Here is a 23,402-nt window from a genome sequence, read left to right as displayed (position 1 = left end):
CTGGAGGGGCCGTTTGCCCCTCCAGTCTTTATCATTTCAACACAATTTCAATAAATAAATCTTTGTCATATACAAATACACATTTATACAATCTGTTGTACATCAATCTTCAATCAGTCTTCTAACCACCTCTGTGTACACTATATTGCTTGTCTTTCTCTCTTCTTCATCTTCAGGGAAAATCACAAATACTCTTGATGGGTGAGTGCACCGAGACAAACCCACATACAGCTGTCCATGACTGAACACAGGTGTCCTCAAATTTAGACCAACCCACTTGACACTCTGACCTTGAGCCTTGTTGATAGTCATGGCAAATGCAAGTCGCACAGGGAATTGTCGACGCTTCAGAGGAATGGGGTTCTCTTCATCACTGGCCTCCATGTTCATCCGAGGAATCAGCACAGTGGCTTCATCTTGACCATCCACTTGATTGTTGCCCTCTTTGAGAATTCGACACTTGAGAATTCTTGTGTTCCAATCCACCAGGATCATCCGAGTCCCATTATACAGTCCCTGTGTGGGGTCCAAGTTGCGCAGGAGCATCAGAGGCACTCCTTTCTTCACCTCCAGTTTGTGCAGAGGGAACCCTGATGGGTTGAGAGTGTGAAGGAACTCTTGAGGGATGTATTTGTATTCCCTGTCTGTCACTGAGTCTGCACTTGTGAACAACTTCTTGTCTCCAGCAAATGAGTTGAGAATTGAGGTGTTGATCTCGTCCACATCAGTGTTTTTTGCAGAGAGGATTGTGCGGTCCAGGAAGTAGGAGTCAGGCAAGGGAGGATGATTGGGTTGGAGGACATCAGAGTAAAGTTTGTTGATCAGGGATGGGATGTCATTGTTGGGACATTGCATTCCTTCTGGCAGAGTCACTGTGCCATCTCCATCTGTGCCCATACCACCCCCAATCTCAAGGAGCCATGCAGCAAATCGATCAGATGCAGGATCTTGACCAAGACGCATGTTTGTCTTGAGGTGGAAGATGCGAAGTCTTGGCCAGAGGCGAGATCTGCAAAAGGTGGCACTGACAATCTGCTCCCTGGATCCATGAGGCACCACTGGCAGGGTCTGTCTGAAGTCTCCTCCAAACAGCACAGTGATTCCTCCAAAGTCGGCATCAACACCAAGAAGATCGCTGCAAGGTACGGTCCAAGGCTTCCAGGTTGTGACGGTGGAGCATTGGTATCTCATCACAGATGATCAGAGAGGTGCGCTTCAGAAGCTCATGGACAGGATCTCCCTTCTTGATGTTGCAGGTGCTGTCCTCATGGATGGGGAATGGGGAGCTTGAAACGGGAATGAGCTGTTCGTCCACCTGGCAGAAGGAGAGAAGCAATTCCAGAGGAAGCCACACAGAGAACAATCTTGCCCTCAGCACGCAGTTTGGAAGCAATGAGGTTGCAGAGATATGTCTTGCCACATCCACCTGCACTGTGCACAAAGTGAGGATGTCCAGGTGTTTGATCATCACGATTCATGGCATCTTCAACCACTGCATCAAAGACTTGTCTCTGCTCCTGGTTGAGGGTGGGCACTCCTCTATCCACAGCTTCCTGGAGAACGTCCTGGTCATAGTCCAGTTGCTCGACTATCAGCTGGTTTCCCTCCCTGTCCCCCCAGTTCATATGAGAGCGAGGTATGTCAGGGAAGTTCACCTCGAGGGACTTGGCATTCTTGTGAAGAAGACCATCAATGAGATAGAGACCATAGTCATGGACCTGCTCTGGAGTGGGATCCTGTATGTGCAGTCGATGAATGAGACGGTGACGCAGATCATCGCAAAGATTATCCTTGAAGTCGTTCCAAAGCAGATGAGGGTTGGTAGGGAGGCAGTGGAGGAGTATGATGACAAAAAGACTTCGCAGGCCATGTCCAGTGCACATGTGAGAGGCCTCTCTCAAGCATTGCTTCCATTCCCCATCATCATCAAGGAGACCTCTGAGCTGACATGCTTCCTTGAAAGTAGCACAGACATGATCGTCAACAGTGCGAAGGTTTTCATAGGAGGTAGCCCCTTCAAAAAACAATAGTCAGCAGATGGCAGACATGAGAGGGATCAAATGATACACACCTGGAACGATAGTCAGAAGCAATCTCAGATAGAAGCGCTCTCCAGAGTTGGGTCCAGCAGCATACATCCTTCCAATTGCTTTTCCGCGTTGGCGTTCCTTCCATGCCTTCCTGTCAACCCAGACAAAGCGGGAGGGAAAGTCTTGATAGAGATAGTCATGGGCTCCAGCTGCCACCAGGTCTTCATCAGAATTGGCTATGAACCATCCAGTAAGGCAAGTCTCCTTGGCTGCAGCACGGTCCAGAACATCTTGGGCATCATCCTCAGGATCATAGACGACCATCTGCTCATCAGGGAGGTGGACTGGCAAGCGATAGACAGTGGGCCATTCCTCATGCATCTGAAATTCAAAGATGCGCCACATAGCCTCGACAGAGCTGATGTATCTGGAGTCAAGGTATGATTTGACCTCATCCACTGCTCCTCCCATCTCCAAGGTGGCACGGTCGTGTCCTTTGTAGATGTACTTGTGGATGTACTTGACAGACTTGATGGACGCACAGACCTCCATGTTGATATGGCAGTCGAACTCTGCCAACAGCCTTGGAGGATAAGGAACAACATCTTTGTTGGTGAAGACATTGCCATTAGGCTTCTGGACTGTGCGGCCATTGTCAGGTCGTGCATACTCTGGATAGCCATCCTCCTTCATGAATGTTTGAGGACAGAAGGTCTTTGGATAACGCTTCTTGCAATGACCATTCTCCAAGCAACGTTCTGGAGTGCAGGGACCATGGAGCATGAATTTGCTGACAGCTTCATAGAGTTGTGGATGAAGGTTCTGGTCAGGAATCTGAGCAGAGATGAAGGAGTCGACCTGCTCTGCAGTGCGTATCTTGTACTCTGGCTCAAGGAAGATGAGGAGATGCATGTGAGGGAGACCGCGCTTCTGATATTCGATGGTGTACACCAATCCAGCGACCTTTCCATAGAAGCCATCGCGAACCTTCTTCAAGAGGGCCCGCTGCTTGAGATAAAACACTGCGAGCCACCAAGTCTGGACGATCAACAGCAGTCTGACCTTTATGACTGATCAGCAATGAAAACATCAATAAGGCAAAAAATGCGAACTGACCTGGAAGAAGATTGTCAGCAATCTCTGGCCAACTCCCATTTGCAGTCATGGTGAGGAATAGGTCTGGTTTTTTGCATGCACGACATATAGCCAAGGAGTCTTGAAGGAGTTGATACATATAGCGAGGACCTCCACTATGAGAGGAAGGAAGGATGAAGGAACGCCCTGTCTCAGCCAGATCATCGATGCCATCATTGAGGACATTATCTGTCAAGCCTCTGTAGCAGTCCGCCCTGAGCTTCTTCTGGTTGGTTTTGATCCAGTTCAAATTGCCTTGCTCGATAGTAGCCCAAGCATCAACCACATACTGCTGGAAGAGCCGTCCTGCACGAAAGATGTTGTCAGGCTCGATTGCAGGTGGACGGATGTGAAGGCGATAACCATAATACAGCAGCTGGGTGACTTTTTTTGCACGACCATGACCACCCTCAGGGAGACGGAGAGGAATGTCAAGATGCCATCCCTCCTCACCAGAAGGAAACATGAGGACATAATGAAGGGTGGAATAGGCATGACTGAGCTGGCTGATGCGGCGAAGCTGACCACCTTGGAGTCGCAATACAATGTCACGTTGATCAGAAACGTCCTCAGATCCATCTCCAGGAATGATGGCAGCAATCTCATTGGAAGTAGGAAGATTGTATCTTCGACCATCACTGCCTGGCTTGAAGTGAATGCGTACTTGAACATCTCTGTGCTGCTCTGGAGGCTTCTCTATCATGACTTGATAGGCTGCCTTGTAAAGTTGAGCATAGGGATGGTGTCTGTAGAGCATATCATGGAGTTGTCTGAGGGTCTGAGGATTGAGATTGCGGTTTCTGTCAACATGAACATCGGTGGCATGCTCTACATCAAAGACATAAAGCTGAGCATAGGCAGGCTGTTGAGCTTCTCCAGGCATAAGACTTCCCATGAGGTGATGGAGAGATCCATGGATGCGAAAGGAGCTTAGGCCAGAGCCTCGAAGAGCAAGGTCATCGACTTTAACACCAACAGAGGTGAATGCCACAGTACTGTTGTACTGACGAATATTGGTGACAAATTCACGCTGTTGATACAACTGCTGGAGCTCAGGAGGCCATGGTAGGAGGGGTGGGAGATGAACTTGGCCCTGCAAGCAACACATGCCAAATTTTGGATTACGTGCAGAGGAGTTGGTGAGTCTTTCAGTTGCAAAGTGACGGGCATGACAGTTGGGACACTCTACAGTGAGAGGACCAAGAGTGTGATGATTGATAGGCTCTGCATATGGCTGACCTCCAGGAGGAACAGGAGCATTATGAGGTGGTTGTTGAACAGGAATAGGAATGTTCTGTGGTGGTGGTGGTGGTGGTGATGGTGGTGGTGGTTGATCGGCATTTTGCTCATCCTCTGGATCATCCTGCTGACAACGTTCACGCTCCTGAGCTCTCCTTCTCTCCTCGTCCTGGTCATGCTGCTCCTGTGATCCTGGATTGTGATAGTCCTGCCAAGCATCATCCAGATTTGCCTGAAGCTGAAGCCTCTCTTGCTCTGCCTGAAGATGATGCTCCTGCTCCTGCTGAGCTATGTGATGACGACGTGCTTCCTCTTCCTGTCCACGCAAGAGAGCTTGTTGTTGGGCTTGCAAAAGTTGTGCTTGCCTATGCATCTCTTGATCCAGCAACCGTTGCTGAAGCTGTTGCCGCTGGTGGGCCTCCTGTGCTTGTTGCTGCAACTGTTCATGAAGCTGTTGCTGACGATGAGCCTCCTGTGCTTGTCGCTGCATCATTTCCTCCCTCACTTGGCGAAGACGTGGATCTTCCATGTCTTCAACCTGATTTTGCAAGTTTTGCAAATGATGATGAAACTGAACGTTAAATCGAGCATAATCAGGTTCAGGTTGAGGATCAGGAGGTTGAGGAGGATTAGGAGGATTAAATGGAGCAGGAGGCAGATCAGGAGGTGGTGGATTGGGAGCAGGACCCCGTCTGTTACGTCTTTGCCTTCGACGTTCCTCCTGAGCACGATTGAAATTTTCCATTAGATTGAAGTTATGGTCAACTCCAACTCGTACTCCCTGAACACCAGGCTCATGGAGAAAGGGATGGGCATTCTGCATGTTTTGAGGGTGAGCTGCACCCTCATAATATACAGCACCATACATTGGCATTTGAGCAGCAGGATAGACAGGAGGAGGAGCTGGGGCAGGGACAGGAGGAGGGTGATAGCCACCAAACCCTGGAGGATAGATGGGGGCAGGAGCAGGAGCAGGAGCAGGAGCAGGGGGAGGTTGATAGTCACCAAACCCTGGAGGATAGACGGGGGCAGGAGCAGGAGCAGGAGGAGGTTGATAGCCACCAAACCCTGGAGGATAGACAGGAGCAGGAGCAGGAGCAGGAGGAAAATAGCCAAAGCCTGGAGCAGGCAGGGGTGGTGGTGGGTGATGAGCACGCCACTGACGATGCGCCTCATGACGCTCAATTGCGTTCGTGGAATTCCAGGAAATCTCTGCACAGGGATCTGAGCATGATTTAAATTTCCTAACATTTGAGGAACATTCTGAATAGGATATTATGTTAGTAATGGTCGAAGTTTTTGTTAAAAAAAATAGACATACAATATGGGCAAGGTCATTTTGTGGTAAACGCCGTGCAGGAGGCGAGCCAAGATCGCCGTGCAGGAGGCGAGCCAAGATTACGTTGATTTCTCTCAGCCTGACGTGCAACAGACTGAGCTCGTTGAGGGGAAGTAGGTGGAGTGGAAGGAAGCCTGAGGAGAAATTAATTAGCAGGACTCAATAAAATATATATATAAATGATATATGAACATGGCAGTATGTAGCAACAAAATCGAAAAATGGGGCAAAATCTGGCTAATGGATAGGATAGAAATACCACTGCAGCAAAATTAGTTGAGGAAAACATGAGAGACACATTACGTACATGGGTCGGAATCCAACAAAGTGGGTGTGTGTGGGTGGTTGAAGAAGTCTGAGCCTCCCGAGGACAGGATCGTGTCAGGAATCGACGTATGACAGTGCTGAAGACAACAAAAATGCTGTCCGAGATATTATCCCAGGGGATAGGAAGGCAACTGTGAGCAACTGCCAGATAGAACACCCAGCAGTCAGACTCAACGCAAAAAGCGTCCCGCCAACCAAATCTCTGCACTGTAGTGCTATCAGAGGTCCCAGCAAAAGCTGATAGCAACCGGCAAACACCCGTAAAAACAGGCAGCCAGGGAGGTAGGACTTGACACGGAGATCTCACAGGACAGTCTTTGACAACTGCAAAAGACGCCCGCAAGACTCCTCACACGTTCGTCTTGTATTTAGGTACCTGATTTCCCCCGTTCCTCCGTGGGATTCGGGCCCAGAAACAAACAACAAACACACCACACGAACCTGCTCTCCAAAAGGGTCCAGGGGGGGTCCAAAGGGTCCAGGAGGGTCCAGGGGTCCAAGGGAGGTCCAAACGCGGTCCAAATGGTCCAAAAAGCGGTCCAAAAGCAGCAGAAAAGCGAAAATCACTATATTTTTTTGAATCTTTCAAGTTATTATTATATTTTTGTATTTAAATAAGTAAAGCTTACCCCAGGAGGGGAATTTCACTACAAATTTACAAATCACTGGGGAGAGGATACTTCAACAATTTCAACAATAGTATAGTGTGTGAGGAAACAGATGGTGGGGGGAAAGAGGTGTTTAGATTGCGAGGTTTCGAAACTCGTAGGGAAATGGAACTCCGAAAATGAAAAGCACGCGAAAATTCCTAAAAGGTCTGATAACCGACGCAACCGAAACAACCGACACTGCCGGAATACGCGGAATACGCGTCTCTCACGGTTTCCCCCATACCATTCTCCCTTACTTTATAGACGAGTCCAAGCCCGTTGTGCCTTCGGCACAGGAAGCAAGCAGAGCACTTCGTGCTCTGCTGGAGGCACCTTCGGTGCCTTGTCTCACTGTGTCTACATATTATTTAATTATAACAAATCAATAATTTCTTACATTATATAGTTTTGTTTTAGTTATGGGATGTTGCACAAACAGTTTGACTGAAGGTTACCTGGGACACTGGCTTGCGAATCCCGTGGCCTCGTGCCTCGGCCAGCGGGATGCAAGCCAGTGTCCCAGGTAACCTTCAGTCAAACTGTTTGTGTCATGCTATTGACTCATACACTTCCTCCCAATTATCTTGTCCCATGTCCCATTGTCCCATGTCTTGTTGTCCTGTGTCCTGTTGTCCCATTGTCCCATGTCCCATGTCTCGTTGTCCCATGTCCCATTGTCCTGTGTCCCATGTCCCGTGTCCTGTTCTCCCGTTCTCCCGTGTCCCATGTCCCATGTCCCATGTCCTGTTGTCCTGTTCTCCCGTGTCCCATTGTCCCATGTCCCATTGTCCTGTCCTCCTCTTGTCCTCCCATCCTCTTGTCCTCCTGTAGCCCTCTCATCCTCCCATTGTGTCCTCTTGTCCTCCTCTTGTCCTCCCATCCTCCCATCTTCCTATTCACCCCATTTCTCCATTCTCCATCCTCCCATTCTCCTGTTTACCCATTGCCAATTTTTGCCATCTTTATATTTTCGCATTTTTGCATTTTTCACATTTTTCTACTGGCTTGGTGTTCTCTTTTCTCTTTTCCCCCAAAAAAATCCCAAAATCCCTTTTTGTCCTTCAATTTTTACCATTTATCATCATGTATCACAGTTACAGTACATATAAAATCATTGTTGTTGTGCAAAATGGAGGGCCAGTGAGCACCTGCCAATCCCATCTTTCTATTTTCGCATTTTTCACATTTTTCTATTTGCTTGGTGTATCCCATTGTGGCTCAATTTTTACAAATTCCCAATTTTGGACAGCGAGCTGGTACAGTAGGGGACAATGGTTTTCGGAAATTCAAACTCCGGTTGACAGAACCATGTGGGATGCTTTTTTCAGCCACCTTAGCGAAATAACCGAAAATACCGACGCCAGCTGATGCTGGCGAGGCTTACCGACGCCATGTGCGCTACGCGGAAATGCCCAAATCTTCCCACCTCCCCCCCTTGCCTTCTCCCTTACTTTTTAAGATACCATTCTCCCTTACTTTATAGATTATAGATGATGATAGCTGATGGTACGTTTCAGTTTTTCCCCCAGATGAGTCAGAGTCACGTGGTCACTCGAACACCAGCAACCACCAGCAAATCGTCGATCAGAGGAACAAGATGAAGGTCATCCAGTCCATGGATTTGTACAAGAGACTCGGATCGGGCGCTTTAAACTCAAGTCCTATCCCATATCTTTATTTACTATCTCCCGGAAGTCAAGTACCCATTACCCTCATCAAGCCTAACCCTCGTACTATTAACTAGAATATGCCAACGAGCTATGACTCACCTGGCGAGGCTCACACCGCGACCGTGGCGTGTGCCTGGTCAATACATCATTTCATTCCTTATCATGATTATGGTGCATACCCATACGCTACTCTAACACCGACTTTGATATCATTCGTGAAAGGGGGTTCTCGGTTCTCTCCTAACCTCCTCTGAACTGGACTGAACCGGACCACGACAGCACTAGGACAGGGTCCCTGAGGGCCTGCGATTTATGCGTGGCTTGCTTCCAAGTTCCAACCTTCAGCTGTAAGTTTATGCTCAAACTAGAAAATGTATTGACTTGATTGCATTTGATCTACAGCATAAGCGACGCACTCGCTGCTATACAACACGCACATCGTCATCGTACGTGAAGGCGAAGTCTGATGCACTTGAACACTGGCAAGAGAACTGACCAGCATTGCAATAATTCATTCGTAAGTTTAAATTTGAGGTGTTCGAACATTCAAGCCTGACCCGTGCACTGTAAAGTCGACATCCCTCAAGTTCAAGTATAAAGCGCCTTCAAAAAAAAACGACTTTCTGTCGTCACTCAAATCTGAGTCCCCCAAGTAGTCAGGCCAAATGAGATGGAAGTCAGTCGTTTCTTCTTGTACACATGCGCACCGTATGAGTGCTGTGGCAAGTTTGTGCCGTTGGTGGCTTGAGTATCCGTCCAGCTGTCGAAATGATTTATCATCGTTTCAGAGTTTTCGAAATCGATTCTATACACGCAGGGCATCTAAGCCAATTTACACTCCTTCTCAACATCCGCAAGGACTTGGGCCCATTTCCCCCCATTCCAAGAACTTATCCTAGCCCACCCATCATCCTTCAGTATTCGTTTCCGCGCCAGCAAGAAACAAGCGACAATGATGTCTGCATATGAGAAAGTCTCGCCCATGATCCACTTTCCGTCACTTTTCTGGTACCATTCGTACAAAGCATTGTACTCCTTCTCTAGCAGCTCCCAGCCCGCATCACGCTCCGGGCCCTCGGGAGATAATTCATCCCGAGGCATCTCAGGCGGGAAGTCCGCCGAACGAACTCGAATGAAGAATTCGGCACTAGCTGGGCTTAATATTTCCGCGCAGCGTGCGATGAAGAACTTCATCGCAGGGCGAATCAAGCCCATATAGGTCGAGTCGAAAGCGCGAATCAGAGGTTCTGAGTTATTTGGGAAGATGGGCTTTTCGGGGTATGTCTTCTCGAGGTAGGAGGCAATCTCAAGGGAGTCGCTGATAAGGGAGCCAGTGTTTGGGTCACTGAGGACAGGGACAGTATAGACGTCCGAGCCATCTCGGCGTTTGCTAGGCGTTGCGCCGATGGATTTCATAGCGATGGAGATGTCTGAGTATTCAACCCAGACGGTCACGAATGGAATATCCTTGTAGCTCAAGACGAACCTGGGGGCGCAGTGGACTTTAGTCAGACACCAAAGCTTGGAGCATCCTCATGAATGGCATGAATTACTGACCTCGGCTTTGCGGGGTTGGGTGACCAGTGATTACCTGGTAGTTCGGAGAGGGTGTCATACAGGATAAGCGGCAGCATTAGATGGGCTATTGGGACGTGGGGTAAACGCTGCTGCGGTCAACCTTATAAACATCTTTCAACCGAGTTTCATTCGTAATCACTGAGTCATCTAGGACTTGATGGGCGCGCAGTGATGTCGAAGTTAGATCAGGACAGGTGCGGTGCAAGGCGCTTGAGATGGTATCGATCTACTGAAGGGCTGCGCTGATAAGCAGTAACTACAGTACACTTTCTCATAATGTATACGTTAATAATGCATAAATCTCATATTGTATCGAGTTTTGGCAATTCACATCGAGGTACACAGGTAGACGCCCAAAAACTGTATAATCAGTTATCGTGAGGTAAGTCTGGATGTGCATCAATATATGCAAACACCATCAGCCAGTCATTCGAGGTAAGATTCTTGCGTCTGCTAGTGTCAGGAAGCTTTGCAGATGTTGCAGGAGCATCTTTCTGGCGAGGTGTCTTTGGTTTTCGCTTGTATGGGGCAGGTTTGGGACGCGACTGGTGTGTCTTAGTGGGGCTGCGCGCCATTGGGACCAGAGCAACTATCAAATCCATCCTCACCACGTTGTCATGCATCAACTCCGGCAACTTAGTGGTAGTCCTATATACTCGGTACAAACCATATCTCATAGTGTATATTGGACCTTCGAAGGCTATACATTGACTCTACCCTATGAAGATGATGACGCAATTGTTGCAGAAATTCGGCGCCAGCAAGCAATTAGGAGCGGGGAGCTGGTCGAAGTGGAATCAGATGACGACGACGATCAATCCAAGGTCTGTGCCGCAGAACTAATTCTGCTCTGTGAAAAGCTTGAGATGGCATGTATTGCACGAGCTGGTGCTGGTTTGTCACTTGACCTTATTCACAAGCTTCGTGCATTCCGAGCAACACTACGGCACGAGGAATTGCAGAATGCAAAGCAGGCTACATTAGACAGATTCTGGAATCCCAAGTAGTAACACAATGATGATGTAGTACTCGCCGAATACTTTTGCTGCATCGACACCCCCAATATCGGTTGACCCCCCTCCGTGGACTGTATTTATTCATCCGCAGGCCAAGGAATCTTGTGTAAGGTGTTCAGCGTGGCTAATGATGCACGATTCTGTCAATTTACCCCGCGATCCATCAGATGGTGAGATCTTGACTAGGTTAGCATTAAATAATTCACTGCGGAGTAGTGCTTTACTGCGCTTCGCGCAGTACAGCGCATACCGGGATGAAAGGTATTCCGGATCACTTAGGACTAGCAGTGTTATCATAGCATTAGTTGTAGACTATAAGTGCAGTAGATTATCTATACCTGCGGCTAACGCTGTCTACAATATAACATAACCTCTAGAATCTGCACATGTATATTACCCGTAAGAGAAGCCAGAGGAAGTTCGAGGCCGTTTCTTTTAGCAGCATTATGGGTTTCACTGGCCAAGAAGTCGTTACTACTAAGTTGGTGCTACTATCCCATCTAGTAACAGGCTGCAAAAACAGATTTTACATTAGCTATCAAGTAACCGTGATTGCGAAGTGACTTACTAAGTTAGTCTTCCCCATAACAGAAAGCCGTTCCTTCTACTTATACTATGTAACTTAGTAGGTCAAGACTAATGCATGAGAAGGACTTCTGCAGTACTCTGCATTACTCTGAGTCCCCCAAGTAGTCAGGCCAAATGAGATGCAAGTCAGTCGTTTCTTCCTGTTCACATGCGCACCGTATGAGTGCTGTGGCAAGTTTGTGCCGTTGGTGGCTTGAGTATCCGTCCAGCTGTCGAAATGATTTATTATCGTTTCAGAGTTTTTGAAATCGATTCTATACACGCAGGGCATCTAAGTCAATTTACACTCCTTCTCGACATCTGCAAGGACTTGGGCCCATTTCCCCCCATTCCAAGAACTTATCCTAGCCCACTCATCATCCTTCAGTATTCGTTTCAACATCAGCAACCAACAAGCGACAATGATGTCTGCATATGAGAAAGTCTCGCCCATGATCCACTTTCCGTCACTTTTCTGGTACCATTTGTACGCAGTATTGTACCCCTTCTCTAGCAGCTCCCAGTCCGCATCACGCTTCGGGCCCTCGGGAGATAATTCATCCCAAGGTATCTCAGGCGGGAAGTCCGCCGAACGAACTCGAATGAAGAACTTGGCACTAGCTGGGCTTAATACTTCCGCGCAGCGTATGGCGATGAACTTCATCGCGGGGAAAATCAAGCCCATATAGGCCGAGTCGAAAGCGCGAATCAGAGGTTCTGAGTTATTTGGGAAGATGGGCTTTTCGGGGTATGTCTTCTCGAGGTAGGAGGCAATCTCAAGGGAGTCGCTGATAAGGGAGCCAGTGTTTGGGTCGCTGAGGACCGGAACGGTGTAGACGTCCGAGCCGTCTGGACGCTTGTTCGGCTTTGCGCCGATGGCCTTCATGGTGGAGTGGATGTCTGAGTATTCGACCCAGACGGTCACGAATGGAAGATCCTTGTAGCTCAAGGCGAACCTGGAGACGCAGTGGACTTTGATCAGACACTAAAGCTTGGGGCATCCTCATGAATGGCATGAATTACTGACCTCGGCTTCGCGGTGTTAGGTGACCAGTTATTGCCTGGTAGTTTGGAGAGAATGTCATATAGGATAAGCGGCAGCATCATGGGCTACTGGGACGTGGTGTAAACGCTGCAGCCAATCTTTGAACCTTTTTACAAGGTTCGTTCGTAACCACTGAGTTATGTTATCTAAGCTTCGAATTTGGTACGATGCTACTGAATGCATACTTACACATCGAAATTAATGTGAAATCATCCAAAAGAATGCACGTCATATAGCATCTGAAACAGCGACGTGGTTAGCGATAATGCTAGATCACATCTCACAAGTGTCGGTGGCCTGATGGCAGATGCTGAATCAAACTGAGAGTGAAAACAAACAGCAGAGTTACCAAGTCCTACATGTGTTAGTTCACAGCATTCCCAACCGCATTTTCCCTGCGCTTCCCTTTTGCTTTTCCCTCCGCATGAAGATATCCAAGTAACTCCCTGATCATTTCGCCCTGCATTTCCACCGTCGCTCGTAGTTCCGATATCTGCTGACTCAGCTCAGTTTGATTTTGAGCGAGCTTGCGATTGGAAAGGTCTTTTAGTGGCTCTAAAGGTTGAAAGTCTAGTTGGTGGTGACCAAAAGAAGCCGCAGCCGTGTCTGGTTCTCGTGTTACGCCCTAAGAAGTAGAAGATAAAGCTGAGTGAGGAAGGGGGGCAAATAAGGCTGACCTCGTCATGGGTCATCTGTTCCCAAACTAGACTAAATTCTCTGCCGAGAACGAAGCTCGGAAGGGCAATAAGAAGCAAACCAAATGCGAGAAGAGGAACCGTGATCAAACGCCCGAGGATAGAACGAGGTGTGATCTCTCCATAACCTACTGTAGTAATTGCTATTTGGGAAACGAAAGTGAGTAGGCGAAATGCGATACAGCATTGTGTCAGACCACCACTTACTGGCTAGCACGAACCTGTTTACATCTTAATAAAGTGGATAATAAGAAGAGAAACACGATCTCACCAAGCAGCTGCGGGTATAGACTACGAAAAGGCAAATGTTAAATATAGACCGGTAGACATGGCAAAGGAATAGTCCGTACTTGGAACTGAGTGGGGTCACCGTCTGAATTAATGAACGTTTCTAGAATATCGTCCCAGGTCCCACGCTCTGCGAAATATCTGAGCAATGCGTCATCAGTACAAAGGGCTTGGACTGAGTAGTGTTAGTATACGTACAGCAGCGTGCTGAAGACAGTTAACACCATTGCAATAAAAAAGCTCAGTGCAAGCAATGCATGGTGCGATCTACGAATAGCTAGATACATGACCTCGATGGTTCTTAATGAAATAATGACGGTGATTAGATGTACCTCAGACCAAGAAAGGTATGCTTACAGCAGTATGGTGCTATTGTATCGGAACGGCCTGAAGACCCGCAATAGTCGAAACATGCGCAGAATGGAGAAGCGGAACAGGACAGACTGTCAGAAGTCAGTTTGGTGAGGGAGAAAGCAGGAGATCGCGCACGGTATCTTGTTGCAGCATTATCTCAATGTAGTAGGGTAGTATAGCCAGCATGTCAATAACGCCATAGAAGGCTGGAAGATGATTATCCACGTGAGAAGTATATGTTGGAAATTGTAATACTGCACGCACAGATAATCCATTTAGCCAGTGAAACCCAAGATGAGCTCCATGCCACGGAGCGCGCGCAGTATTCTACAGTAAAAAGAAGCACGAGACTTGTTTCTAGACCAAACCATACGCGAGGAGAGATAGAGTGAAAACTTTGTACAGTCTCCAGAATCGTAACTATGGCAGAAAATACAATGAGAGAAGTCGACGCAAAGTGAACGAGAAAGGCCGCCGAAGATGATGTTGGACATTCGAGCAAGTCGAAAAGGGCACGCTTCCACGGTGATGTTATGGCGTTTGGTGGCTCGTCGAATAATGGGGTACTTGGGAACATGTCTTCGACATCTCTCGGGGAAGATTGTTGAGGCTCCTCAGTGAGAAAACTTGATGCGGGTGACCTCAAACGAGAGAGGGGAATTGGTTGAGACATATATAAAGCTGCACGGAATGAGCGCGAGGACATGCAGGCGGTCTATCTGATAAGGAAAGTCTTTCTCACGCCCCATGCATGGTAACCTAGCTTTTCAGCAGCCCGTCCGCAGTCTACTAGTACTGCCTTTGTGGAAGTTTTTGTCGGACACTAGATCCAGCTCCTAGCGCTCGTGCAGGTTAACTACGCAAGACAAAGGCTGTGACGCAGCTGCCTAACTAGAAGATTGTCCACCGGTGTTCCTTCCGCCAGTTTTCCTTTTGCGCTCATACGAAAGATAAGGCGCGAAGGAGGTGCCGCGCTCTGTGAACTGACAAAAATCAGCTTAGCGCTGTCCTTCTTTCACATCTTGTCTTTCCACCACATCTTGTCTTCCCACCACATCTTGTCTTTCCACCACATCTGGCCAATGACTTCAAGTCTGGTCGAGAACAACATGGCAGAACCCTCCGTCACTGTCGATTCGATGCCAAAGACTCGTGATTATCAGCAAGAAATGCTGAGCGCCAGTCTCAAAGAAAATATCATCATCGCTCAGGATACCGGTTCTGGCAAGACTTTGATTGCGATTCTAAGGATGAGATATGAAATAGAACGCGGCTCTCAAAAGGTACGTTCACGTCGTGCAGTCCCAAGGTCCTATTTCACAGATGTTCCTAGGTGTCATGGTTTTTGGCGCCTACTGTGGCTCTATGCGAGCAGCAGCACCGCGTGATAAAGGACAGCATGCAGGTTCCTGTTGGCCTAATTCACGGGGCGCTTGAGCCAAAGCAATGGACCGACATTTCCTTGTGGAAACGAGTACTGGAAAATAATCGTGTTATAGTATCTACTCCGCAGGTCCTCCTTGATGCGCTTAGCCACGGCTACATTCATATGGGGCTGGACATTGGGCTCTTAGTCTTCGATGAGGCTCATCATGCGGATCGAAATCACCCTATGAGTTGCATCATGCGAGGTTTCTACTTTTCCCTTCCTCTGCGCCTCCCCGCAGTCAGTGGGTCTAGTGAGACGACTAGGGAGGAACGTCCCATGATCTTGGGTCTCACCGCTAGCCCTATGTTCGGTGGAAATGCTAATGCAGCCTTCCGGTATGGTTCTCGGATTGGAGACTAAAAATAGAATTGATACCCTTTTCAGGACATTAGAGGCCAACCTTGACTGCGTTATTCGTAGTCCTCGAATCAACCGGGGTGAGCTCTTGACTCATGTCCACCGTCCGGTATTCCGACACGTGCGCTACGATACCCCGCAATACCTGGATCGCAACTATACTTCTAAAAATTTGTCGTCAGTCCGAGCCGTTTTGGCTACTATGAACATCGAGGAGGATCCCTACGTTATACAGCTACGTAGGGCTTTAGCAAAAACATCTCCAGGCAAGGATTATACACGACTGGACCAGAAGCTGTCTAAAACGATACAGAACAAGAAGACGTACTCACACAGTGGAATGAACGATCTCGCGAACGCGGCCGCAGCCGTATGTTATGACATTGGTCCATGGGCAGCGGACTGGTACATCGATGGCGTTGTATCCCGAGCACTAGATAAACAAAATCCCTACGACGCTTTCACTGGGTCCTTGCAACCCAAGGAGAAGACTTACTTGATCAAACATCTCTCTCAAATTGAGTTGACAGCCCTGTCTCTCGATCCTGTGGACATCGAGGCCGGGATCACGGACAAAGTCCGCGTCCTATTGGATACATTGGAGTACGAAAAGGAATGGTCAGAGTCATCGAACGAGCCCTATAGTGGCTTGATCTTTGTCAGGCGCCGTGATGAAGTGTTGGCACTGGCCGAGGTTCTAAGGAACCATCCCCGCAGTGCTCCTCATTTCAGACTCGGGTGCCTCCTGGGAAGCTCTCAATGCTCCTATCGCAACACCTTTCTTGACATTACTCGTACGCTCCTGAAGGACCAATCAGACGTTCTCGATGATTTCCGGTCTGGAGACAAGAACCTCATCGTCGCCACGTCCGTAGCGGAAGAGGGGCTTGACATCCAGGCGTGTGGCAATGTGATCAGGTGGGATATCCCTGATAACATGGCGAGCTGGACCCAGAGCAGAGGTCGTGCTCGCAGGAAGAGGAGCTCTTTTGTTCTCATGTTTGAATCGGCAGGTGTTGACGACGCTAGGGTGTTGGAGTTCGAGAATTTGGAACGCCAAATGACAGCCCTTTACCAGGCCGACCGTGCTTCGAGGCCAACGGCCTCCATTGATGACGAAGAACGCGATGGAGAAGAGCCTGTTTTCAAGGTGAAGTCTACAGGGTGAGCAATATGCCCGTATTCGAAGCCATCGTGCTCATCCATAAACAGGGCTACTCTCACCTCGCTACAAGCAGTTACCCATCTGAATCATTTCTGCGCTGTTCTTCCGAATTCAGGACATACTGCACATCTTCCCATTTATGACATCGATCCCCTTGACATGCCCGTAGGCTGGCACTCTTTCGACGCTCTGCAACGCGACGATCCCCCTCCATATCCGGGACCATTCGGGTGCACGGTGACTTTGCCAAGACTGCTACCAGCGGAACTGCGGGTCTTCACAGTTGACCGTATATACCCCTCAAAGCAATCCGCATACCGACATGTCGCATTCAAGGCTTACCTCGCTCTCTATGACGCTAATCTCCTCAATGATAATCTCTTGCCGTTGACTAGCGTGGTCGAGCCTGATCTAGAGGAGGAAGTCCAGAATCTTCTCAAAGATGTCGAGAAACGATCCGGCATGACCTCCGTCACTAGCCAGATGAATCCTTGGCAAGATGAAGAGGGAGACGCGCCTTGGAGAGCTATTCACATTGTCATACAAGGTTTCGCTCCTGTCCGCATGCTTACTCAAGTCGACCTTCCGTCTTTCGCTGCTGGGGAGGCACCCGTGCTCTATCATCCTCATAAAGGTCGTATCAATGTTGAATTGCAGGCACAGGGTATGGCCCGCTATACCCTTAGTGACCTTCAAGCTACTCGGGAATCAACGCGACGTCTGTTCTGGTGTTTGTACGGAACTCGCATGCAGTGGGACAAACTCGACTTTGCGTATCTTTTCGAATCTGCCGAGGAAGACCTTGAGCGAGACGTCTGGGATGCGCGTCGAAGGTGGCTGCGGGACTTGCAAGGGGAAGAGTCCCAGGGAGACGATCTCTTTGCAAACGCAGCCACTTTCGGAGAGGCGTTTTCGTACCCTACTGACATCACCTGGGTTCGTGATGCGTTTCCCTACGGCAAGGTTTATCGCTTCCTTGGGTGGAGGCATGACCCCCTATCCGAGGAAGAGTTGCAAGTTTTTTCGGCCAGAAATTCAAAAATGGCTGACTTGGAGGTCACCTACCCGTTGCTTCATGTGGAGGAGTTGCCACGAAGAGCAAATTTTTTGCTGCCTCTAACGTCCACTAGTGAATCATCGCTGAGGAACTCGTTCCTCCTGCCTCAGTCCTCTCGCATTGTTCTTCTTTCTCGAGCGCAATGTGACTATGCCTCTTTGATACCCTCCATCATTCGCCATATTTCCGTCGCTGCAACCGCTGTATCTCTTCGAGAGACTCTATTCACCAGGACCCCACCTTATAATCTTCCTTTCCCTCTCCTGATCACGGCGATCACTGCCCCTGTAGCCCAAGCTCACGTTAACTATCAAAGACTGGAGACTCTCGGAGATGCCGTCCTGAAGTTTGTAGTGTCGCTGCATCTACTTGCCACCTATCCCTTGTGGCACGAGGGGTACCTCACCAAACGTAAAGACCATGCGGTCTCCAACTCCCGATTGGCAAAGGAAGCCATTAGACTATCCCTGTACAAGTGGATCGTACGCGATCGTTTTACCCCTCGGAAGTTCGTACCGCAGTACTTGACTAAGGAACAAGTGACTGCGGAGATTCCTGAGGACGGAGTCACTGCTGACTCGTCTCGAAAAACGCGCAAAGCAGCTGAGGACTTGTCCACAAAGATGCTTGCTGACGTGGTAGAAGCCCTCATTGGAGCCGCTTACCTTCATGGAGGGTTTAATCTTGGTATTGAGTGTACCCGGATCTTTGGCCTCGGTATCGACGCCAGGTCAGGATGGCAATCCCTCGAGGTTTACATCAACAGGGCGCTTTCGCTTGTGGAAACCGCTGAGTCCCCCACTCAAATGACGGACGTCGAACTCATGTTAGGATACACATTTACCCACAAGCTCCTCCTCGTGGAAGCCATCACTCACGCAAGCTATCAGTTTGATCTTCGAACGGTATCATATGAGCGTATGGAGTTTTTGGGCGATTCCGTGCTTGATATGGTCATCACGCACCATCTCTATCATTACCCAGGAAAGGAATTTAGCCCTGGCCAGATGCATATCCGCAAATCGGCTGTGGTTAATATGCATTTCCTCGCATATATTTGTTTCCAGTGCTCGCTGGAGAAAGACGCGAGCTTACCTCGCCCCACCCGCCGTGGTATTGTTATGGATGAAGAAACGCAACGGATATTTCTATACCAATGTCTCCTCCATTCCAGCCCAGTAGTTTTTGACCAGCAAAGGGGGACGCTCGCTCGCTACCGGAAAGTGAAAGATGAGATAGATGAAGCCCTCCTCCACGGCACCACGTTCCCGTGGGCGGCCCTCACCCGCCTCCAAGCACCCAAATTCTTCAGCGACATGATCGAGAGTATTATCGGCGCCGTTTATCTCGACTCTCGTGGAGATTTGGATGCCGTTCGCCAAGTTCTTCGCAGTCTGGGTATAATGCAACAGCTGGAGCGCATCCTGAAGGACGAGGTCGATGTTGTGCACCCGCTCACCAGGCTGAACATATGGGCTGCACGCGAACATAAGGAGTTAACTTCCGTATTTGAGGAAGAGAGGGGCCATGTCACTTGCACTATCACTATGGAAGGGAGAGATCCTGTGCAGGCCACCGCAGAGAAACGAGGGCGGGCTAGCCAAGAGGAGGCCAGATTCGCAGCAGCAGAGAAGGCGATACAGCTCTGGGACGTTCGAGCTACCGACGGAATCAAAGATGCATGAATTCGAGACTTTACATCTTTTATGGTACAACGAAACGTAAAGTACAAAGAAGTTTGATGAAAATACATGGGCCCTCCGGTTATCTAGATCTAATGTTCTGTTTCCTCCCAAGTCCTACCGACCGTCTTGACTAAGTCTTGCTCGGTGATTGGCTTCCCACTAGTGAAGTATCCTGCTGCAATTTTGGCATCGATTTCGACACGCGAATCCGGTGGGATGAGATGCTCTAGAAGAGAGAGGGCCATCATTGATTTCCTACCTCGCCAACATTCACAACGCCACACACCTGGTAGATCATACCGCTTCAAAATCGGAATTCCTGATTGGACGATCGCATTGTATTTCCTGAGATACGCATGTCAGATATGATCAAGGAGTAACACTTATGATTGGCGCACATATCGCTCATGGACACCATGTTATCGATCTTCTTGATACCGAGCCAGTGCAGCACATCAGGCATGAGTGCCTGGAACCGCATGTCCTTCACGCCGGCGATAAGCTCCGTGGACTTGAAGTACTTGTCGGCAGAGTCGCCACCGCGTTTCCGGAGATTATAGACCAAGTACCTGAGGAAGTGTGAGCCTAGGCGTATGGAAAAGAAATAGTATTTACTTTGTCACTTCACCGAGTGCTCTGCCCTCTTTGCGGAAGTACACTACGAGGCCGACTCCGCCTCTCTGAGCGCAACGGATACACTCTTCGATCGCGAAGACGAGATAAGGCTTGCAGGTGCAGATATCGGATCCGAAGACATCAGAACCATTGCCTGAGAGTCATAGATATTCAGATACGATTACAAGAATAGATGGAGAACATACACTCATCATGAACACGCAAGGTCAGTTCCTTGGACTCGTCGGCCAGGAAGGCAGGGTTTCCGACTTGGAATGCGGTCAGCAGAGAGTTTGCAGACGAGAAACAATACGAACAGATATAGACTGTCAGATTGCCGATGGGAGGGAGGAAGACCTTGATGTCTGGGCGGGTAATCAATTCAGGGTACATTCCTCCAGTGTCTTCGAAAAGAGCACGGCGAAGGAGGCTCTCGGATCTGACAGCGGATTAGAAACCGGTGGATCGAGACGGCAAAGGCCACCTACATCCCAAAACGTTCAGCGACGCCAGGTAGATACCATACTGGCTCAACGGCAGCTTTACTGGTGGTGATTTCGACACCAGAATAAGCGTCACTCTCCGTTCCATCAACATTCCGCAGAGGACGCGTGGCTAACACAATTTTGCCGTCCACTGCAAGCTCGCCTTTCCTCGCAGTCTCGTCGATTTCACTGAGTTTGATGTGCGCCTTCGTGACTGCTATACTAGGACGAACATCGAGTCCAAGTTCGTCGACCTCCTTCTTAAATATCTGAGGCACAAGGTGCCCCCAAGGATCAAACGAAACAATCTTGTGTGGATCTGACCATGCAGGCTGTGGAGGAATGGGCACGGGCGGCTCGGTCATTGAGTAATCGGGTTTGTGCGAGGGGTTGAGAGTCCCCATGCCGATAGCAAGGGCGCGATAAATTGAGTACGATCCGGAATGGGCGCCGAGCGCATTGCGTTGCTTGACCGACGTAGGCAAACGCGAACAAATTACAGGTCCCCGAATGGAGGGATCAGGTGCACCCCATTGCAAAGGGAAAGGTTTAATGCCATGCTGGTCAGGATGGGCTGTAAAAGCCGAAATTAGTAAAAGTCGATAAGAGGAGCGTGTCTACCGAAGGTCAAAGATGACCAACGATGAGCCGATCATTGCGCAAGTGAGGAAGAGACCACAGAAGCGGCCACATCATGCAATGCACCGCCTGACAACCCATCGAGCAAGATTGAAACTTACTAGTCAAAAGCACTCTCCCTGGGTACAGAGCTTTCTCCCGTTCTTTATCGATCAGACCGTAGTCTGAAGGAGTGCTCGTCGGAGAAGCTGAAGCCAGATGGACCTTGCTCAAGGGAGTGGATGGTGATAACAGCAAGGTGGAAGAAGTTGGTGAATCATGGTGCGCTGTGATAGGAGTCCCATGACTCGGTGGACTTCCAAGAGTGGTAAACGCATCCAACTGTTCGGGGGTTGTATCAGTCTCCGCATTTATAGCTTAGTGCAGTCATTTTACCTTAGCCTGCAGGGTCTGCTGTGAGACCTGAAGTGCGTTGAGCTGGGCTAAGATCTGAGTCAAGAGAGCGTCAGAGGACATGGTCGTGCGCGCAACAGAAAGAGTCGATGGTGAAGCGATAAGTGTAGGACCCGGATTATAACTGCTGTCGTGCTCGCTTTAATGATCCGAGGCGATTTGGAGGAATGTTACTACACGATAAGACGTAAGTCGATCCGAGGTGTTTGTTCTTGAACGCCTTCCTGTTTCGGATCACGACACAACACCGTAAAGCCAGCTCAAGGATGACATTACATGATAATACACCAGCAGGATCATATCGCAGAGCTAAGGAGGTACATATCCATAAAGCATTGTTTGAGTCGTGATAGTCGTAACATAGGGTGTGGCATAAAAGGTCATATCGAGCTCCAGAATGATTACTAGTACTCCTCGTCCGACTCCTCATCAAAATTCGGCATTGGATCTGGCGTCTCTTGCCACATCTTGCGAAGTTGGAAAACTGACTGCATTACAGATCCCCTATCCTTTTCGAAGGGCTTCCGATTTTCTATTTGGTCGTTCCAACCTGCAAACGAAGCCGAGCGACGAATGCCACCTGATCGCCGGGTTGCAGTAATTGGTCTGGCTTGTGGGTAAGCAGTAGGAGACCTGTCTTCCGTGCTATTCAGCAGTTTCCACAAAGCAGCTTCTTCCTCGTTTTCCTCTTCCATGTCCCGCAATACGGCTGCAGTGACCGAGGATTCTCGGTTGATAACGGGCGCCTTCTTCTTTACGTTGAGTGGAGCAGTTTGTTGATTCTTGTTGCGGAACATCGCAAGGACTGAGCCACGGACGCCGTTGCTAAGCCCGGCTCTAGAGGGCAAGGAGCGCTTGAGGGTTCGCTGAGGCGGAGCAGATGGTTCCGCAGCAATTAGGCCAACGCCTTCGTTCCGAGACTCGAAGGGTCGCCGAGTGTCATGAACTCTCCTGTCTCTAGAACTTGTGGCTTCTTCCAGTGTAGGGAGGGTCTTCTCGTGTGTTGGCTTGGGGGGGTGCCGAAGACCCTGTGACATGCCTGGAACGCGCCTCGCGATCGACGCATTGCGCAGCTGATTCTCTGACTTGTGCCTATAGATCGCAGGCTCTGGGGCACCCGAGTTGGCATATGCCCCCCGCATGACTTGGCGATAATGGCAGTCATCTTCACCTAGGGCACGCATGGCATCAGCGCGAGCACATTGGGGGGAGCAAAAGCAAAAGTCGTGATCTTCCACTGTCGGCTTGCCGCAAAAGCATAGTCTGATACCGATGTGTACTGGTGCAAAAGGGCGGGTGTAATAGAGAGTGTTCATACTGAGTGGTTAATGATTTTCAACCGCTGCTACATGCAAGGGATTTATAGCCATCGAATCCTGCCTGAATTACTGTGGCAGAACAACTAACAATAGCGGTGGCCTGTGGACTAATGAAGTTGTGGACGCACATTTGGGAGGTGTGGACGTACATTCGGGAGGTGTGGATGCACATTTGGGAGTGTCCAATGCCTGTCATTGTGTAAGGTAAGCCGCAAAGCTGAACTTTAATGACCACGATACCCAACATGCGAGACGCTATTATATGCATAGATATCTGGTCCACTCTTTCACAACCAATTGACCAAGTCATTGCTGGAATGCCAATG

General features: G+C 49.1%; 6 protein-coding genes across 6 annotated transcripts; 1 reads left to right on the top strand and 5 right to left on the bottom strand.

The window, feature by feature from the left end:
- Nucleotides 1-9,211: 9,211 nt before the first annotated feature.
- Nucleotides 9,212-10,542, bottom strand: EDB91DRAFT_1251812 (uncharacterized protein; the record flags this gene model as incomplete). The annotated part of the gene is made up of 2 exons (XM_041323428.1): nt 9,212-9,875; nt 10,382-10,542. 2 exons carry the CDS (start codon nt 10,540-10,542, stop codon nt 9,212-9,214), a joined length of 825 nt encoding a protein of 274 aa, XP_041173944.1.
- Nucleotides 10,543-11,829: 1,287 nt separating this feature from the next.
- Nucleotides 11,830-12,907, bottom strand: EDB91DRAFT_675491 (uncharacterized protein). Its single transcript, XM_041328061.1, has 3 exons — nt 12,785-12,907; nt 12,578-12,727; nt 11,830-12,506 (listed from the first exon to the last, which is right to left on the bottom strand). The coding sequence occupies exons 2-3, from the start codon at nt 12,655-12,657 to the stop codon at nt 11,843-11,845; spliced, it is 744 nt and encodes a 247-aa protein (XP_041173943.1). The 5' UTR covers nt 12,658-12,727; nt 12,785-12,907; the 3' UTR covers nt 11,830-11,842.
- Nucleotides 12,908-12,959: 52 nt separating this feature from the next.
- EDB91DRAFT_1058049 (uncharacterized protein) lies at nt 12,960-14,605 on the bottom strand (the record flags this gene model as incomplete). Its single annotated transcript, XM_041314127.1, has 9 exons — nt 12,960-13,220; nt 13,273-13,433; nt 13,498-13,511; nt 13,562-13,581; nt 13,641-13,719; nt 13,777-13,878; nt 13,936-14,021; nt 14,068-14,138; nt 14,197-14,605. The coding sequence occupies 9 exons, from the start codon at nt 14,603-14,605 to the stop codon at nt 12,960-12,962; spliced, it is 1,203 nt and encodes a 400-aa protein (XP_041173942.1).
- Nucleotides 14,606-14,764: 159 nt separating this feature from the next.
- EDB91DRAFT_1152051 (uncharacterized protein) lies at nt 14,765-19,646 on the top strand. The gene is made up of 6 exons (XM_041319457.1): nt 14,765-14,788; nt 14,924-14,966; nt 15,041-15,215; nt 15,266-15,696; nt 15,746-16,882; nt 16,931-19,646. Exons 3-6 carry the CDS (start codon nt 15,042-15,044, stop codon nt 19,623-19,625), a joined length of 4,437 nt encoding a protein of 1,478 aa, XP_041173941.1. The 5' UTR covers nt 14,765-14,788; nt 14,924-14,966; nt 15,041; the 3' UTR covers nt 19,626-19,646.
- EDB91DRAFT_675422 (GTP cyclohydrolase N terminal-domain-containing protein) lies at nt 19,628-21,990 on the bottom strand. Its single transcript, XM_041328060.1, has 9 exons — nt 21,740-21,990; nt 21,466-21,685; nt 20,729-21,299; nt 20,558-20,679; nt 20,447-20,509; nt 20,241-20,394; nt 20,024-20,194; nt 19,912-19,970; nt 19,628-19,851 (listed from the first exon to the last, which is right to left on the bottom strand). Exons 1-9 carry the CDS (start codon nt 21,818-21,820, stop codon nt 19,715-19,717), a joined length of 1,578 nt encoding a protein of 525 aa, XP_041173940.1. The 5' UTR covers nt 21,821-21,990; the 3' UTR covers nt 19,628-19,714.
- On the bottom strand, nt 21,991-23,278 carry EDB91DRAFT_675379 (uncharacterized protein). The gene is made up of 2 exons (XM_041328059.1): nt 23,226-23,278; nt 21,991-23,176 (listed from the first exon to the last, which is right to left on the bottom strand). The coding sequence occupies exon 2, from the start codon at nt 23,071-23,073 to the stop codon at nt 22,162-22,164; it is 912 nt and encodes a 303-aa protein (XP_041173939.1). The 5' UTR covers nt 23,074-23,176; nt 23,226-23,278; the 3' UTR covers nt 21,991-22,161.
- Between the last annotated feature and the right edge of the window lie 124 nt (nt 23,279-23,402).

The sequence above is a fragment of the Suillus paluster genome (genome assembly GCF_016628075.1).
Source record: "Suillus paluster strain FC165 chromosome Unknown EDB91scaffold_58, whole genome shotgun sequence".
Lineage (NCBI taxonomy): Eukaryota > Fungi > Basidiomycota > Agaricomycetes > Boletales > Suillaceae > Suillus > Suillus paluster.
The sequence above is the reverse complement of the archived record's forward strand: the minus strand, read 5'-3'. Positions and strand labels throughout refer to the sequence as shown.

Bases quoted from the DNA above. Each gene is read 5' to 3' on its own strand.
- EDB91DRAFT_675491 (XM_041328061.1), bottom strand. From the start codon at position 12,657: ATGATGCTGCCGCTTATCCTATATGACATTCTCTCCAAACTACCAGGC. The intron at 12,507-12,577 runs GTCAGTAATTCA...CTGCGTCTCCAG, and splicing joins CCTAACACCGCGAAGCCGAG to GTTCGCCTTGAGCTACAAGG.
- EDB91DRAFT_1152051 (XM_041319457.1), top strand. From the start codon at position 15,042: ATGGCAGAACCCTCCGTCACTGTCGATTCGATGCCAAAGACTCGTGAT. The intron at 15,216-15,265 runs GTACGTTCACGT...AGATGTTCCTAG, and splicing joins TAGAACGCGGCTCTCAAAAG to GTGTCATGGTTTTTGGCGCC. The intron at 16,883-16,930 runs GTGAGCAATATG...ATCCATAAACAG, and splicing joins TTCAAGGTGAAGTCTACAGG to GGCTACTCTCACCTCGCTAC.
- EDB91DRAFT_675422 (XM_041328060.1), bottom strand. From the start codon at position 21,820: ATGTCCTCTGACGCTCTCTTGACTCAGATCTTAGCCCAGCTCAACGCA. The intron at 21,686-21,739 runs GTAAAATGACTG...ACCCCCGAACAG, and splicing joins AGCAGACCCTGCAGGCTAAG to TTGGATGCGTTTACCACTCT. The intron at 20,510-20,557 runs GTTCGTATTGTT...CCGCATTCCAAG, and splicing joins CAATCTGACAGTCTATATCT to TCGGAAACCCTGCCTTCCTG.
- EDB91DRAFT_675379 (XM_041328059.1), bottom strand. From the start codon at position 23,073: ATGAACACTCTCTATTACACCCGCCCTTTTGCACCAGTACACATCGGT.